This window comes from Populus nigra, chromosome 5, assembly GCF_951802175.1.
Source record: "Populus nigra chromosome 5, ddPopNigr1.1, whole genome shotgun sequence".
Taxonomy (NCBI): domain Eukaryota; kingdom Viridiplantae; phylum Streptophyta; class Magnoliopsida; order Malpighiales; family Salicaceae; genus Populus; species Populus nigra.
In genome coordinates, this window is record NC_084856.1 from 15,866,905 (window position 1) to 15,883,081 (window position 16,177).

The 16,177-nt window shown below is 33.2% G+C and overlaps 1 protein-coding gene across 1 annotated transcript; it reads right to left on the bottom strand.

Annotated features, from left to right (window-relative positions):
* Positions 1-6,400: 6,400 nt before the first annotated feature.
* On the bottom strand, positions 6,401-14,549 carry LOC133694256 (la-related protein 1C). The gene is made up of 6 exons (XM_062115749.1): positions 13,780-14,549; positions 11,798-12,335; positions 11,571-11,724; positions 11,369-11,459; positions 7,813-7,884; positions 6,401-7,585 (listed from the first exon to the last, which is right to left on the bottom strand). The coding sequence occupies exons 1-6, from the start codon at positions 14,245-14,247 to the stop codon at positions 7,256-7,258; spliced, it is 1,653 nt and encodes a 550-aa protein (XP_061971733.1). The 5' UTR covers positions 14,248-14,549; the 3' UTR covers positions 6,401-7,255.
* Positions 14,550-16,177: the final 1,628 nt, after the last annotated feature.

The window sequence follows — 16,177 nt, forward strand, 5'->3', positions numbered from 1 at the left end:
TTATCACTCGATTCAATTTAAAATTCTAGCCAAGTAAGGGTCCAGTCCAGGTTGGGAGGTCTCTGTTTTAGCCCGCCAAGCATATAGCTTACTCTTATATTTTTTATCCGACTGCGGCCGAGTTTTTTTTATAACTTACTCGTGTTTTTTTTAAAAAAAAAATGAAAAACTTAAGTATTCAATTGCTGACATCTGTTTCTGTTCAATTTACTGCATGCATACTTTCTCAACAAGGCTCTACAATATATATATAGGGTGTAGCCCGGTAGGAAAACCTAATCTTGCCGATGGCTTACAAGAACCGACGGGTCTAAGGAGAAACCAGAGTATTAATTTTTCAAGTCATCAAGGTGAGCTAGCTAAGGACTGAAGCGATGGGGAAGTTGATGAAAAGAGAGAATCAGAGCGACCCAGAGTCTAGTCTTTAAGTAGACAGCTGTCAGCTCTGCATTACACTGTTCAAGGAGTTAGACCATCTTTTACAGTAAAGTCCATTATCTACATGCCCCACCACTCCATTTGCTGTTTTTTCACCTGCTGTATGCACAACATCAAACCTTCCCATGAGTTCTTTTCCGCCTAGACCTATTCCCTAGCTGGGGAATAATCCGCACGAATCTCAAACAACCATGTACAGTTACTTGCCCCTTTCAATCAAACCCTGGATAATTAAGTACCTTCCACTCTTTCTTGGTAGATTTGTGTGTTTTTTAAGTGATCAGCTTTTGGATGTTTCATCCCAGTTTGTATCTCTAAGAAATGGTGTGTGTGTGTGTGTATTGTAGAAAAAAGAAGGAAGGCTAAAAAGAAATCGGAGGAGACAAGTCTTGCAAAGAACCAAGGATGGCACTTTTAATGAGATGCCATCGTAGAGAGGACACTTCCTCTATTAAGGGTAATATCCATTATTCAATATGATAAAGACCCGTCTGGCATCTCTATATTTGAGCTTTTCCAGAGGGAAAGAAATGATGTTTATCAGGTTCTGATCGTTTTTCAATCTCTTTGGCGATGCCTGTCCATTTCAAGGCTATGATCCATCGGGTATGAACATTAAAGCTATGTTAACCGTCGGTAAGCACGTGTAGCAAGCGCTTTAGAGGACAAAGGATAGTGTAATTGGTGGGTCCTATCGTATAGTGAAGGGTAAGCTAGGCAAAGGACTGGCACCGCAGCAACGAGTCCTCTTAAAAGTTAAAAGAAACTATGCATCTTCCATTTCTACCAGCTCTTTTCATGTGCTTTGCCCACTTTCAGTTGAACGAACCAAATCCACGCAAAATGTTTCAATTCTACTATGTAACAGTGCAATGGTTTTTGCCGTACGAGGGTGACCCTACCACCCTGCTTCACGCTAAGCTCAAATCTTAACATAAGAATGGAGGTTCCAATTCTTATTCCCATGTATGATGTATGGCATTGCATGTTCATGCAATGCATTTGCTTGTGTTGCTGGCATGGTGAAACTATGAATATACTTTCTTATCAGTGACAATTTAAACTGCAATTAAAATATACTTACAATGTTAGTAAATATATCCTCCGATCTATGCATGTCCTACAGCCGCACAACAAATGCATCAATGGAAACGAGAGTAAACTACTAATAATCCTATCTCCACAATGCGAATCCGATATGGGCATACCAAAAACATCACCCATATTATTTGGATGGCCCCTATGAAGAAGAACCATCACCTTGAGCATATGAATGCCTTCCATGTGATGCCGAAGCACCACCTCAAGTACACGATATCCTATGTAATCGTACTTATAAGACATAAATTATTGTCTATTAGTATAATATAATAATAACAAATAACATCCAATACGTAAACTTATAATAACGAGAAATCTATGCTGTTTTGTTGGACAAGATTTCCTATTATGGCCTTCACCATTGCATGCCCCTCTTTTATATACATCTTGTTACACAAATGAGTGTGCTTTTTCTGAATTAAATCAAGTTTCCATGCAGAAGGGTTTGGTTTTACTCACACCAGAATAATCATTTTAGTGTAACTCGTCAAGTAAAGAATAGAATGAGATCTCGTATATAGTTTTATAACTCTAAACACAATAAAAACTATTAACAAAATGAATAAAATTAATACGATTTTTATGGTAACATGCAAAAACGTGTGAATATGGTCAGTAAACTATATTCCATTTACTATCCCTACACATTCATTCAATTTGATTGTCCATTGAATATCTTTTTTCACGCCATGTTTTGGATGGATTTACTTGCAAAACTCTATATTAGATGTTGCATAACATTCCAGTATAATCTCTCAATCTATCCTTATTTGTTCTTAGTTCAAACTATACAGGTAGAAGCCATATTATCCCATATATAATGAAATCAAATGCATGTCTTATCCATTTGGCAAAATAAGCATTACTCTCGTAAAAGGTCAATTGCATGTGCACATTTCAAGATGTGATTAAAAGTTTTTGATATATTGATTATTGTATTGTTATATTAATTACCTCCATTACAAGATAATGTCTTTTTTTTTCCGGTTCGCGCTCGAACTATTATTTATATGTTGGGTCTATCTTGTATATATTTGCAAAACACACATCAAATTTAAATCTTGAAGCTTCTTAATATATCTTCATCAAACCTTCTTTGCAAACAAGTCTTTAAATTTGCTATTGAAGTTGCTTATAAAGTGTAAAACACAATACCAATGATATTCAAAAGGCTCATGCCATTTTTTTTTCCATTTTATTCTTAATACTTGAATGTTTGTTTGATATTATACATATATTGATATGGTCACCAATAATGTATCACACTACAAGCAAAGTAAAATCATCTCCAGTTGTAATTATTTCCCTCTTCAACCAAAGAAAATGCTAAAGAGAATGTCCTCTTATTTGCATTAAAATCAATTATAATCAACAACTTCCCATCAAACATCTCATATACATGTGTGCTGTCAATACTAATAAGTGACCTACAAGACTTGAACCCTTCAATCACAAGTCCAAATGACTAAAAAAAACCTCTCCAAAAAACAATTATTTCATTATCAAGATTTTAATTATGATCCCTCACAATAACAATGCAAGGATTTTATTCTTTGATTGCCAACAATAATTTAGACAATATTTCAAATGACTTCTCATATGAATTGAAAAGTTACTCAAACACTTTTTGTTTTGCATCATATGCCTTATCATAGAAAGTTTTATACTTGTAATGCAATTTTATTTCATCCAGAATGCTCGTCATTGTCATGGAAATATTAGCATCCACAAGTGTTGAAACAACATTAGCCATAAATTTTGCATCTTTGACCTTTTATAACACCTCCCATGTAAGTACCATAACATTTTAGTGCTTAAACATGTTGTAATTGCATAAAGGTTGTTGCTGAACATTGAACTTTATATTAAATTCAATGTGTAAATATTACCATTGAACTGCATTCACTAAATTATTTTTAATTTTGAAAGTTTATATGACCACCAAATCAATAAAAACAACTAAATGTTTATGACTAAGTGCCCAATTATTGCAAACTATAGCATCAACTCCAATACCATCCCCAATTTCAAGAACATGAGGTCTTATTATCTCGTTATCATCATTATCAACTAGCTAAATTGAACCCATCATATCATTATCTTTATTATTATTGTGCTTGAAGGAGTCGTACCTATATAATTTAGCTTATAGATTCTCAAACAAACTTTGATCACCCCTTTACAGCATATCATGCATCAATTACAAGTTTAATCCACTCCTTGTTGTCCTAGATGAACCAACAAATTATGATGTTTTTCTTTTTATTCGAGTAAATATGGAGACGAAGACAAGAGTTAGATCATGCTACATAATAAAAAAGGAGATGATTTGTTTAGATCAACTACCAACATATAACTTCATCATGTCACCTGAAATCAGTACAAGATAATACTAAAACTCCCCAACATAACACCTAAGTAATATCAATTTCAACATCATTATAAATCCACCTAATTTTTTGATATATAAATTGTTTAATATTCACTACAGATATACCTATAATAGCATTCAACACATTGTTTTCACCATTAAAAGTAATATTGTTGTCCAATTAAAGAACAATAAGACCAGCATGACATAACATAAATATGTTATAAGATATTATATAAAGCAAGAAAACCTATTTTTTATCAATTAAACATAATTTAAATAAAACTCTATAAAATCAATTATAATCGCATCAATTTATAGCTAATTTAACACAATTAAAACAATGTACTAAATTACAACAATTGATTCTAAAATTCAACGCAAATCCTAATGGATCTAATTTCAAAATAATTTATGATATTTTCATGCTCAATTGCATGAAATAAATCATAATTGCATCAATTCATAGTTAATTTATCACAATTAAAACAAGATGCCAAATTACAACATTTAATTCTAAAATTCAACACAAAGCTTAATGGATCTAATTTCAAAACAACTAATGTTACTTTCATGCTCAATTGCATAAAATCAATCATAATTGTATCAATTTGTAGCTAATTTATAAAACAAGATACCTGATTACAACAATTAATCCCAAAATTCAACACAAAGCCTAATCAATCTAATCTCTACCTAATTAATGTTATTTTCATGCTCGCTTGCATGAATTCAACCTAATTACATCAATTCATAGCTAATTTATCACAATTGAAACAAAATCACCAATTACAACAATTAAACTCTAATTGATCTAATTTCTACCTTATTGATGTCAATCATACCTAATTGTATCAATTAAATTCTAATTTATCAAATCAACAAACCCTAATACATCAAACTCAACCCTAAACAATAATAAAATGAAAAACTCAAACAATAATGAATTAACTATGAAACCATAAAACTAAAAACTAAAAGTGATATAAGATATTTACCTTGATTTATCAACTAGAGAGTAGTGGCATTATAATGGTTATGAATAGGGAGTGGTGGCAACATTGGAGAAATGGTTTTCAATTAAAAAAACAACAAAAGAAAAGCTTTAAGACGAACAAATCTTTTAGGTGTGATAAAGCTACAAATGATTGATTCATAATGAATTTTGGGCTGGAGACTACAACAAATGATGGAAGAGAGGGTGCGAGCGTTGGGGATGAGGGGAAGGGGGTGCATGTTTTTACTTGGTAAAATGTCATGGTTCAGAAATATAACATTTTAATTTTTTACAAATTGACTATAAACCTCATAAGATTAGAGTAACATAGGATGTTCATCTTGATTTATCAACCAAGAAATGGTAGTAGTGTAGTGGTCGTAATCGAGGATTGGTGGCAATGGTTTTTGGTTAAAAACGATTGAAGAGATGCTTGAAGATGAAGAGAAGTTTTTTTTGTTATGTGTGATAAGGTTGTAAATGGTCACTTCACAATGGTTTTTGGGCTAGAGACAACTACAAAAGGTGAACAAGAGAGTGTGAGCAAGGGAGAAGAAGATATGCGAGTTTTTAGTGGTAAGAAATCTCGATCACGGCATGTACCAGCTATATTATTCCACTAAAACTTTTTTAAAATAAGTCATTTTGCCAAAAACAAATTATGAACAGTGCTACTTATAAAAATAAAACAAAGGAAAGTCTAATGATGAACCGAGAAAGCTAGCTCTAAGGTTACGAAATATAGAAATGCAGATAGGAGAAAGGGTAGACACGAAGTTCGAAACATGATGGCAACTAGTCCCTAAGTTTCCAAAAAGATCTCGTGGTTTTCTAATCAAGGGGGAGACGCTGGAATCCTAATAGCTGATCTCTGGAGTTGAAGCCAGAATTTAAGGAAGCCATGACTCATCATCGTCTATTTTCCCCGGTGGCCAAGAATTACGCCATGGTTCCATTCCACGCTAACAAATCATAATAAGATTTTCCCGATTGAAACAAACATGGTCACCCAAATAAGCAGCAGAAGACTTCTAAAACAGTATTCCAAATGATTTGTGAAGTAGCATTTCAGCAAAGAAATAACACCGCCACAAACATAACCTACGAGTACTCGAAACTGCTAATTCTCGAAATATTGAAGACACTCTCGTAACGTTCATAAAACTCAATTCATTGACGTTCAACGAGGTCAATTCTTTTGACAACAAATCATGTTAACTCCATCAAAATCATACCAAACCTCCATAGGCATGCCAGTCACAAATATATCATGGGTGTGCTGAACAAAATACCTAGACAATTAGGTATACCACAAAGACGACCAAAATTCAAACTCATTTTGATTATATATTTCAATCTGGACCATCGTCCAAGGGGGTTTCCTGCCATGGCCGAACCTAATACATAACACAACATATAAGATCAAGGACATCAAGCAGATACGCCCAGGATTCTGCCAGACAATTTATTATCTCACTCAGAAAACCAATAAATAATAAAAATGGGTTTAATCAGAAAACCAGAACATCTCAGATTCCACAATCTCAGTCTTAAATGAACATGTAATGCCAACCACGTCCAATCCACCACTGGATATTTCAATGGCTTCTCACTCAAGAGGACCAATTTATGCGGTGAAATCTTCAAAAGGTTTGAAGAAAAGGGTATACATATTAATGCCAACTCTAATTATAATAATATGCGACGAGAATAATAATAATAATAATAATAATAATAAAAAGGACATCCCGTAACCAAAAACAGAGCAATAGTAGACGGCGTAGCATGAGCTTAGCATCCTGCAAAAGTCACCCTTCACTCCCCCCTCACGATATGCAGACACAGATAGAGCATATACTTACTGCCACAAGTCAAAAAATCATGTTTCCTCCTGAAGTCTGGAGGTAATCTAACCCCAAAGATTTTAAAAAAGTAGCTGAGGGGCAGCAAGGGGAAGTAAAACCAAAACCCCCCCTCTTAAGAACAGCAACGTCATGCCACCACAAATAATTATGGGATAAAAAGGAACACTCCCATAAGAACATACATATATCCCAACAAACTCATGCTACTAGCTCAAAGTCATGAAGGTTCTCTTTTTTTTCTTTTTCTTTTTCCTTTTTTTTTCCTTTTGATTTCTCCCTTCAAGTTATTGTTATCTTTAAAAAGTTTTTTTTTTCCCCTCCTTTATCACCAACTCACTTCCTTTTAGCTGGACAGGAAACCATGTTTCACTGTGCCAATGCAAGACCCACTACCTTCAACAAAATCCAAGACATCCACCAGTTTAATCAAAACCCTCAGTCCCCACTTTCCTCCAGTATTTCGTAAAATGCGCAGCACACATTTTACTTACTTGAATTTCTTGATGAAGTGGGGAGATCCAAATCTCCTTGAAATCTGTTTTCATCTATTCCCTTGCTGCTAGACAGCTGTGACTGGCTATTAAAATCCCCAGACAATGATCTACCAAGAAAAGCTTCAGTACGAACATCTGCTTGACTCCTCACATTGCTATGGCCAGCAGTCATCTCCTCCAGAGAGATGCCTTGGACATTGGCTGCCAGCATGTCATGGCCGGACTTCTCACCAGACTGAGGGCTGGAAACATTAGGAAACTGAATAGGAGTTGTCATGATCCACCTCATCCAATCATTTCGCTTCCTCACCTTCTCGCCCTAAAATACAACACGAAAATAGAATTAGTGAAGGTAAGACATAGATCACATTATTAAATTCTGATAAACTTGGTATGTATATCTGAGTGCCTAAATCATGCGCTCCTAAATGTGACAGGGTTCAGAATTGAGGACCGGAAACTAGTTAGGATGGGAAATCACAAAACCATTATTTTGTAAGTTGAAAATTTCAACAACAGCAGATTTCAATGTACAGAAAAAGGCACCTGTACTTCGACGACACTTGAATTTCTTATAGCATCCAGTATAAGTTGGATATTGTCAGTCAAAAGCAAAACCTGAACCATAAGCCACAAGAAGATATTGTTTTTAAGTTAATAGCATATGAAAATACAGTCACAAAATCATGACACCATTACCTGTACAGCCATTAATAAATCATTAGTGGGTTTCAGTGTCTTAATGGGGAAAAACTCAGAATCAGCATTGTATAGATATACACACAAGCATACAAAGATAGCAAACAACCAAACAGTTCACATGCTGACAAGCTCAATACAGCAATGGAGATATTAGAATCCCTCAAATTAATTTAAAAGACACGCAAGAATGACAAAGGAAACAAAGTATGTAGCCTGACCTAAATCCCAACAGATCAGAAGCTCATGACAGCAATCCCCACATAGCATGGAATAATCATTCAAGTTTATTTCACAATTTATAGATCTGAGAGTGCCATCATACAAGAAAAAAAAAAAGGAAACAGAATGCCATTATGTCTGGAAAGCATAACCATTACAACCTAAAGATTAAATTTATAATGTCAACATCCCAATGAAAACAGAACGACATATTAAGCACAGCACAGCACTGATAAATGGTTCTAACTAGGCATGAATCTAAGCAGCAAATAATTACTTCAACCAGAAATTATGGGTATTAAAAATTATATTCCGATAATGCAGAAACTCAGACACAAAGAAAGAAGCAATTGTAAAATAATGGAAAACTTTCTACAAAATTATATCTGCATAGCTTGTGTAATATAGGAAATTATAATTATGCCTATAAACAAATTATCTATTAAGGTATTACATGAAGCAATGCACACAAACCAAGGTCAAAATGATGTAAAATGTAAGTTGTGACTCAAAAAAAAAAATACAATGCTATCACCTCATCCATAAATTAACCTTCAGTACAACATATCTCAAGACAATAGACAAAAAATGAGGAACAAATATAATGATATACAGAATAAATTAAGTGCAATTTACTAAACTAGGTAGATTTTGAAGAATAAGGTTGGGCCTCCACGCAACAGTAATATTGTTCTGTCGTGACCTAGAGGTCATGGAGAAGCACTGTATATTTGACTCTCCCCAAACCCTCCCACAATGCAAAAAGAATTGAGAACTAAGGCCGCCCTCTCTTTTCAGAAAAACAACAGACAAAAAAAAGATTTTGAGCAAAAGAAAAATCATAACTATATAGTTCCATCCGCTTGACAAAATTTTCTATTATCGTCCATACACCAATGCTCTTACAAGTGGATGAATATAGAAATTGCTTTGCAGATGACAAGAAAAGCAAGTTGTTGTATTTTTATGTATTTTTGCATACATGGGTAATTCTGTAATTTACACATTTGCTCGAATATTCTACATCTAGGCTTTTATGTTTTGTTTCAGTGTCTTATTAGCCCTTAATTACATAGGTTTAAATAAGAAGGACCTCTACATAAAGTTCTGTTATCGTTCACTAGAGAATCAGAGTTTATGAATAAATTTTCCACCTATATGCTTGCAATCTATCATGGGTGTGACTTCTAAAAACTTACGATGCTCTTTTTCCTAGGTGTTACTCCTAGAAAACCTACAAGTGTCAGCAAACCTATAACTTTCAGCAAACAAACCCTCATATATCTATATCCAAATTTCAATTTACAAACTCCTAAACCCTTCTTCAATTTAAACTAGTAGGACAGAAATTCCAGAAGTTGTCTTGAGTCACCATTCATCAATCCCGGTGAAGTTTTAGTGGAATTTCCTTTGGCATTCCTATAATCTACAGACCAAATTACCTATTTCATAGCTACCTACGTCCGAATTTCCAGCTAATGCTAACTCCGGGCACACAAAATTGATGCTTGAATTATAGCATAATAAAATCACCAAGGAAAAAAAGGACCAACCATGCAGCATGTAAGAGATTGAACATGAATCTTAGAGAATATTGACTCTTGGAAGAGAATAGGTAACAGAATGATATTAGGGAAAACCAATTCGTCAGCAACAAAATAGATAATCTACTAGTTCTTCTCAACCTTTCAATGCAGAATGAGAAAAGAGACAGAAGATATATATCAGAGTGAGAACTTAGTATTTAAACTACCATGACACTAAAAAGAATATAATTCAGACTCCCAAAGAGTATGTCTATAAATATTAGAAACAAGCACATTGATACTCTAAAACATGGCATGAAAATTACACAAAAAAAGTAATTCAAAAGAAAAAAAAGCTTCTAGAAACAACTTCAGCTTTTAGCTAATTCAATCAGATATTTCATCATTGATAAGAAGACATGACCTTCACATGTATACTCTAGAGAAATGTATTGGATTCCTGGTCTGAAATGCATGCTGTAAAAACCTTATACCACTATTAACTGTCACAAAAGAAACCAGGATATCCAAAGAGAGAACAAAATGCAGGACATATTTAAATAATTAGGAAGTGGTTATCAGGTATAGGTAATTTCATCAGCAACAAAATAGATAATCTACTAATTCTTCTCAACCTTTCAGTGCAGAAAGAGAAAAGAGACTACATATGTATCACAGAGTGGGAACTCAGTATTTAGACTACCATGACACTAAATAGAATATAATTCAGACTCCTAAAGAGTCAAAACTACTAACCCAAAGTGTATGTCTATAAATATCAGAAACAAGCAAATTGATACTCTAAAACATGGCATGAAAATTACAAAAAAAAAGTACTTCAATGGAATAAAAAAAAAGTTTCTAGAAACAACTTCAATCTTTAGCTAATCCAATCAGATACTTCATCATTGGTAAGAAACATGACCTTAACATGCAGGCTCTAGTGAAATGTATTGGAGTCCTAGTCTGAAATGCTGGCAATAAAAACCTTACACCACTATTAACTGTCACAACAGAAACAAGGATATCCAAAGAGAACAAAATGCAAGACATGTTTAAATAATTAGGAAGTGGTTATCAAGCATAGGTAATTCATCAGTAACAAAATAGATAATCTACTAGTTCTTATCAACCTTTCAATGCAGAAAGTGAAAAGAGACAGAATATATTTATCACAGGGTGTGAACTCAGTATTTAAACTACTATGACACTACAAAGAATATAATTCAGACTCCTAATGAGTCAAAACTACTAACCCAGAGAGTATGTCTATAAATATCAGAAACAAGCACATTGATACTGTAAAACAAGACATGAAAATTACAAAACAAAAGTACTTTAATGGAATAAAAAAAAGTTTCTAGAAACAACTTCAAACTTTAGCTAATTCAATCAGATACTTCATTATTGGTAAGAAGGCATGACCTTAACATGCATCCTCTAGTGAAATGTATTGGAGTCCTAGTCTGAAATGCTGGCAGTAAAAACCTTACACCACTATTAACTGTCACAAACAAAACCAGGATATCCAAAGAGAAAACAAAATGTAGGACATATTTAAATAATTAGGAAGTGGTTATCAAGCACAGGCATAACCAAGAGAAAAAAATCATCATAAAAATGAACCAATATCACGATTACCCAAAGCAACTCACTTTGTTGAAGCTTGCTATCAGTTTAATAGGCACCCAGCCTTGATCATCCATGTTCTTCCGCAAGTATATATCTTTAATTAAATTTTCATTACTGCAACAAACATTTATGAGGAGAAATTGTTAACTTCCCAATAAAACCCATTGTACTGACACAAATAAACCACAAGAACATGTGTACAGAAGCAAAACAAGAAAGAAGCACCTGAAATAATAATCTATCTGACGCAATATCTTATTATGCAACTGGGGATCGGAATGGAAAAAAACAGCATGAGGCGGTATTGGTGCCGCAATAATAGGCACACCTCTCATAGAATCTGGATGCGGGGCAACATAATACAGCGGCGATCGCATATCTGGAAATAGATTGAGATATTAGAGCAGACCCATGTGTTAGCCATAACAGAACTGGAAACAAATATGGTTTACCAGGGAACCCCATGGGGCTGAAAGGCCGGACTGGTGGGGGTGCAACAAAAGTAGTAGCAGCTGCAGGTGGTGGTGGAGGTGGTGGTGGAGGCCTCATAAGCCTTGGGGAAACTCCTGGTGATGGCTGCACATGGCCACCATCCCGATTAAAATTTCGATGAGCATTCCAATCTTGATTTGAACGATCTTGATCATTTCTCCTGCCACCATAACTATGATGATGAGAACCATCTCCTCGAGAATGTGGCCCACCATTACGGTTCCTGAATGAATTGCGTTGTTGGTGTGGATGATCATTAAAGCTACGGGATTGGGAATTCCTTTGCCCGTGGTCCCCAGAAGAAGAGTTATTTGAATGTCCTTCACCTGTCGCGCCCTGTGATCCTGGTGACTGAGGAGCACCACCATTAGAAGTTGTGTTAGCACCACCACGCTTCATTGACCTTTGGCGTCCTGGCACTATATGGTTTGAAGTTGAATTAGTGTTTGCACTATTGACTACTTGTTTCTGTGAAGATGAGGATGCAGTTCCAATTCCCTGCATTAAACGAAAAGCACATATTAAAACAAGCACTCATGTATGAGCAACCAAATAATTGAACTGGGTATATATTAAGCACAAAAATGCTCCATTTCATAGCCGAGTTCAAAGAGAACCACAAGTTTGCCTTTTGTGTTTCTAGTTATAAAGGTCAAAAACCCACTCATTCATATCAAATTTTTAATAACCCCAATTTTATTGAGGAAAAAACAAGTTTGTTGTTTTGGTTTCCCCAACTATTTTCGGATAGAAGTTCAGTTGCTGCTGCTGCTCGTGTTTTGGTATCTATAAATTCAACAATGCAGTAAAATTAAGATAAATATTTAAGTTGTGATTACTTTCAAAAAATAGTTTTCTTGTTTCCATATGTAGTTTATTATTTATTATTAAAAAGACTTTTCCATTGAAAATCAAGCAAACATATTTATTAAGTACAAACTTTCCAAAATAGCAAACAAGGGCTTTGTTTGGCACAAATTGAAAATAACAAAAAGAATGATCATAAAACATTAGATGAACCAAACAAGACCCCTTATTTTTATAGTGGAGAATTTGGAAAACAACAATTATAGTGTTTTCCAATTTTCTGAAAAAGTAAAGAATTTGAAAACACATGTTTAAAGGAAAATAATTTTCTTTTTCAGTTAATAAAAGTGTTTTCTTTAGTTTTCTATTTCTTATAAAAAAATTCTAAGGTTTCCACAAGTAAGCGCAAACTTAGGTGCCTAAAGACTCCATTTTAATTTCTTTCAAATAATATACACCAAGCTTAAAAAAGTAGACATATAATCCAATCAGTCCAACTAATCACATTTGACTAACATTTCCTTGAGCTTGCAAAATAGAGATCAACGATGATAAATCAAATATAGCTCACTTAGAGGTCCTTTTTTTTTCCTAACTAAGAGGAGTTACTAACCATACCAAAAATTTAAGCAATAAATCCAATAATACAGTTTTTTTGGTCCCTCGCGCTCTACCAAAGTAACCAAGCTCATAAAAAAGGAGAATTTTTCATGTTTTGGTCTAGACAGCTCATATGAAAGACAGAAATTCGTCGACTCACATTCTACACCAATTTTGTTTCTAAAACTTAATACGCTACGCTAATCTGAGTAGACAGCTAATAAATATTTTAAGAACAAATATAAATCTCGCATCCATGCCAAGAATTCAAGAAAATACCCCAGATAGTACATTTTTCAATGCACCTCAATTAATATAGACAAATAAATAGCAAAAAAAGTACCTATACATTATTTTTCTTTCTAAGACTTTACACATTAATCTCAACTAAATAAAACAAAATTTTCCACCAGGCAACCAAAACAAAGAAAATCAAAATATAACGCCAATCCACTACTAGAAAATTATAGTACATTAAATTAACAAATATTACATTTACTTAACCGAATGAAATGAAATTAATTTCTATTCGAACCTGTGAAACAGAGACGGAAGATGATGATCCATCGGATAATGAGCCCTTCAAAGAATCAGAAGATGATTTTGTCGAAGAAGAAGCCCTAGCAGCTGACTCAGATAAAGCAGGCCAAGAATCAGCCCCCATAACATTCCCAATCTCCACAGGACCATTACTAGCTGTCAATGGCTTGTTCCACACCGGTCTCTTACTCGCATTATTCTCACTCTCCACACTCTCTTCCTCCACCAATAAAACCGCAGCCGCTTGCTCCGCCACCGTTGAAGCAGTAGAAGAAAATTCCGATTCAGCACCGCGCACGATTCGTGCCCACGGTGGAGAAACCTGCTTCCCGGCTGCCCGTCGCGATTGTGGACTGCTCACCGGATTACTGCTGCTACTGATGTTATCGGCGGCGATTGTGTGACGTGGAGAGTGATCGGCGGCGGCGATGCTGTTTGGGTTAGAATTAGTTAAGGTTGCCATAAATTAAATTACTAAAAAACAGGCAGTTAGGGTTTGTCTGTTGCTGTTAGTGATCAAACTTTTGTAGCTGATCGATTGAAAAGGGGCAAAAAAGGAATTGGATTGATAAAAAAAATTGATAAGTGGAGAGAAATTAGGGTTTCGATTATTCTGATAATGTGAGAAAGAGTGAGATTTTTGTTTTTTTTTAAGAAAAAAAAAATTGAAGATTGAGAGAAATCGGAAATAGAAAGATCGCAGTGAGCGAGCGTGGTGGCTCTCTCTCTCCCCCTCTGTTTCTTTTTTCTTCTCTTTTTATTTTATTGCTGTTTTGTTTATAAAAAAAATTATTTTGTTCCTTCTGTCAAATTTGTTGTAGCTGGTGGCCAAATTGTACTTTAAATCCTTGTAATTATACAGTGCTTCATTTTGGTCTCTTTTCTGAATACTTTTCGATATAAACCCTATTTTTTCGAAAACTTGCAACGCAACTCAACTCTTCACAATAAAGCAACTAACCGATAATATTAGCTAATGATAATGGGTATAATTATTTATTGTTTATTTTTAATGATGTATGAGATTTATTTTTTTATGATTTATGAGATTTTGTAAGACTAAAAATTTTCAAGAACAAGATATATTATAAAATCGAGATATATATTATCTTTATTAATTATTTAATTACAAAATAACATTTTTAGAGCCTATATATGTAAATAGATTTTCTATGAAATGATCAGGAAGATATTTAGTCTCAGGGTAATAAAATAAAGGTGTTCCAAATTGTGTTTAACTAAAAATCAAAGTAGAATATTGATAAATTCTGAGGGACTGAATTGTAATGTGCCATTGCTGGTTTGTTTGGTTGGTTGCTTAGCTCTGGGGGGTTCTATCAAGGTGATCTCATGGATGCGTGCTTTTCCGTAAATAGCCCTAATTTTAGGTTGTTTAGGACCTTTAGGTGTGTGATTGATGTACTGTTGATGTAGGGGTAAAATACGTAAAAGTAAAAATTAGATGCTGCGTTCTCTTGTTTAACAGTAAAATAAAAATTAGATCACGTCAGCTAGCTTGAGTAACAGTATACGGTGAAGTTAGATTGTTTTTTAAAATAATTTTTGTTTAGAAATATATTAAAATAATTTTTTTTTGTTTTTTAAATTAATATATTAAAATAATTAAAAAATATTAATTTAAAGTAAAAAAAAATTAAAATACTTATAAAATGTAAAAATTCGTAATTTTTTATTTATTAAAAATATAAAATATTTTATTAAGTGAGTTACAAATAACAATTTCCCCTGTTTTTTTATTCAATATTATATTTACTGTCTTGACTATGCATTTGTTGTCAATGAGGTTAAGTTATCTTTTAGGTTCGATAATATATTTATTGTCTTTTATAAATATTTATATTTGCTAATACATTTCTTTATATATTATTTGTTTTAGGATAGAATGAGTCTTATGCATTAATATGAATTTTAGTTTGATGATTTGTTTTTTTAAAAAGAAGATAATGATAGATACCTTTTATTTTATTTTATTTTATTTTATTTTATTTTATTTTATTGAGAGAGAGAAATATATATCTTTTGGATTTTTATTCTGTTTTTTTAGAATAGATGGATACTTATTCTTATAAAATATGATTTCAATTGTCTAGCTATTATTATCTCCTATAAATAATTAAATAAAAAAAATGGACAATAACATAATATTAATTTTTTAATGCAAATTTTTCTACAAAAATATGATATTAACATTTTAATTAAGAGTCCATTTGGTATTGTAGTAGCAGTTATTTTTTAAAATATTTTTGATTTATAAATATATAGAGATAATTTTTTATTTTTTTAAATTTATTTTTAATATTAGTATGTCAAAACTATCTAAAGAGAAGAAAAAATAAAATTAATAAAATTAATTTTTTTCAAGTTTATTTTTT

What these genes read in the sequence shown, in the direction of transcription:
- LOC133694256 (XM_062115749.1), bottom strand. Translation starts at nt 14,247, where the DNA reads ATGGCAACCTTAACTAATTCTAACCCAAACAGCATCGCCGCCGCCGAT. An exon ending in CTTCCGTCTCTGTTTCACAG is followed by an intron (nt 12,336 to 13,779) that starts GTTCGAATAGAA and finishes CGTTTAATGCAG; the next exon opens with GGAATTGGAACTGCATCCTC. An exon ending in TGATAGCAAGCTTCAACAAA is followed by an intron (nt 7,885 to 11,368) that starts GTGAGTTGCTTT and finishes CTTATGGTTCAG; the next exon opens with GTTTTGCTTTTGACTGACAA.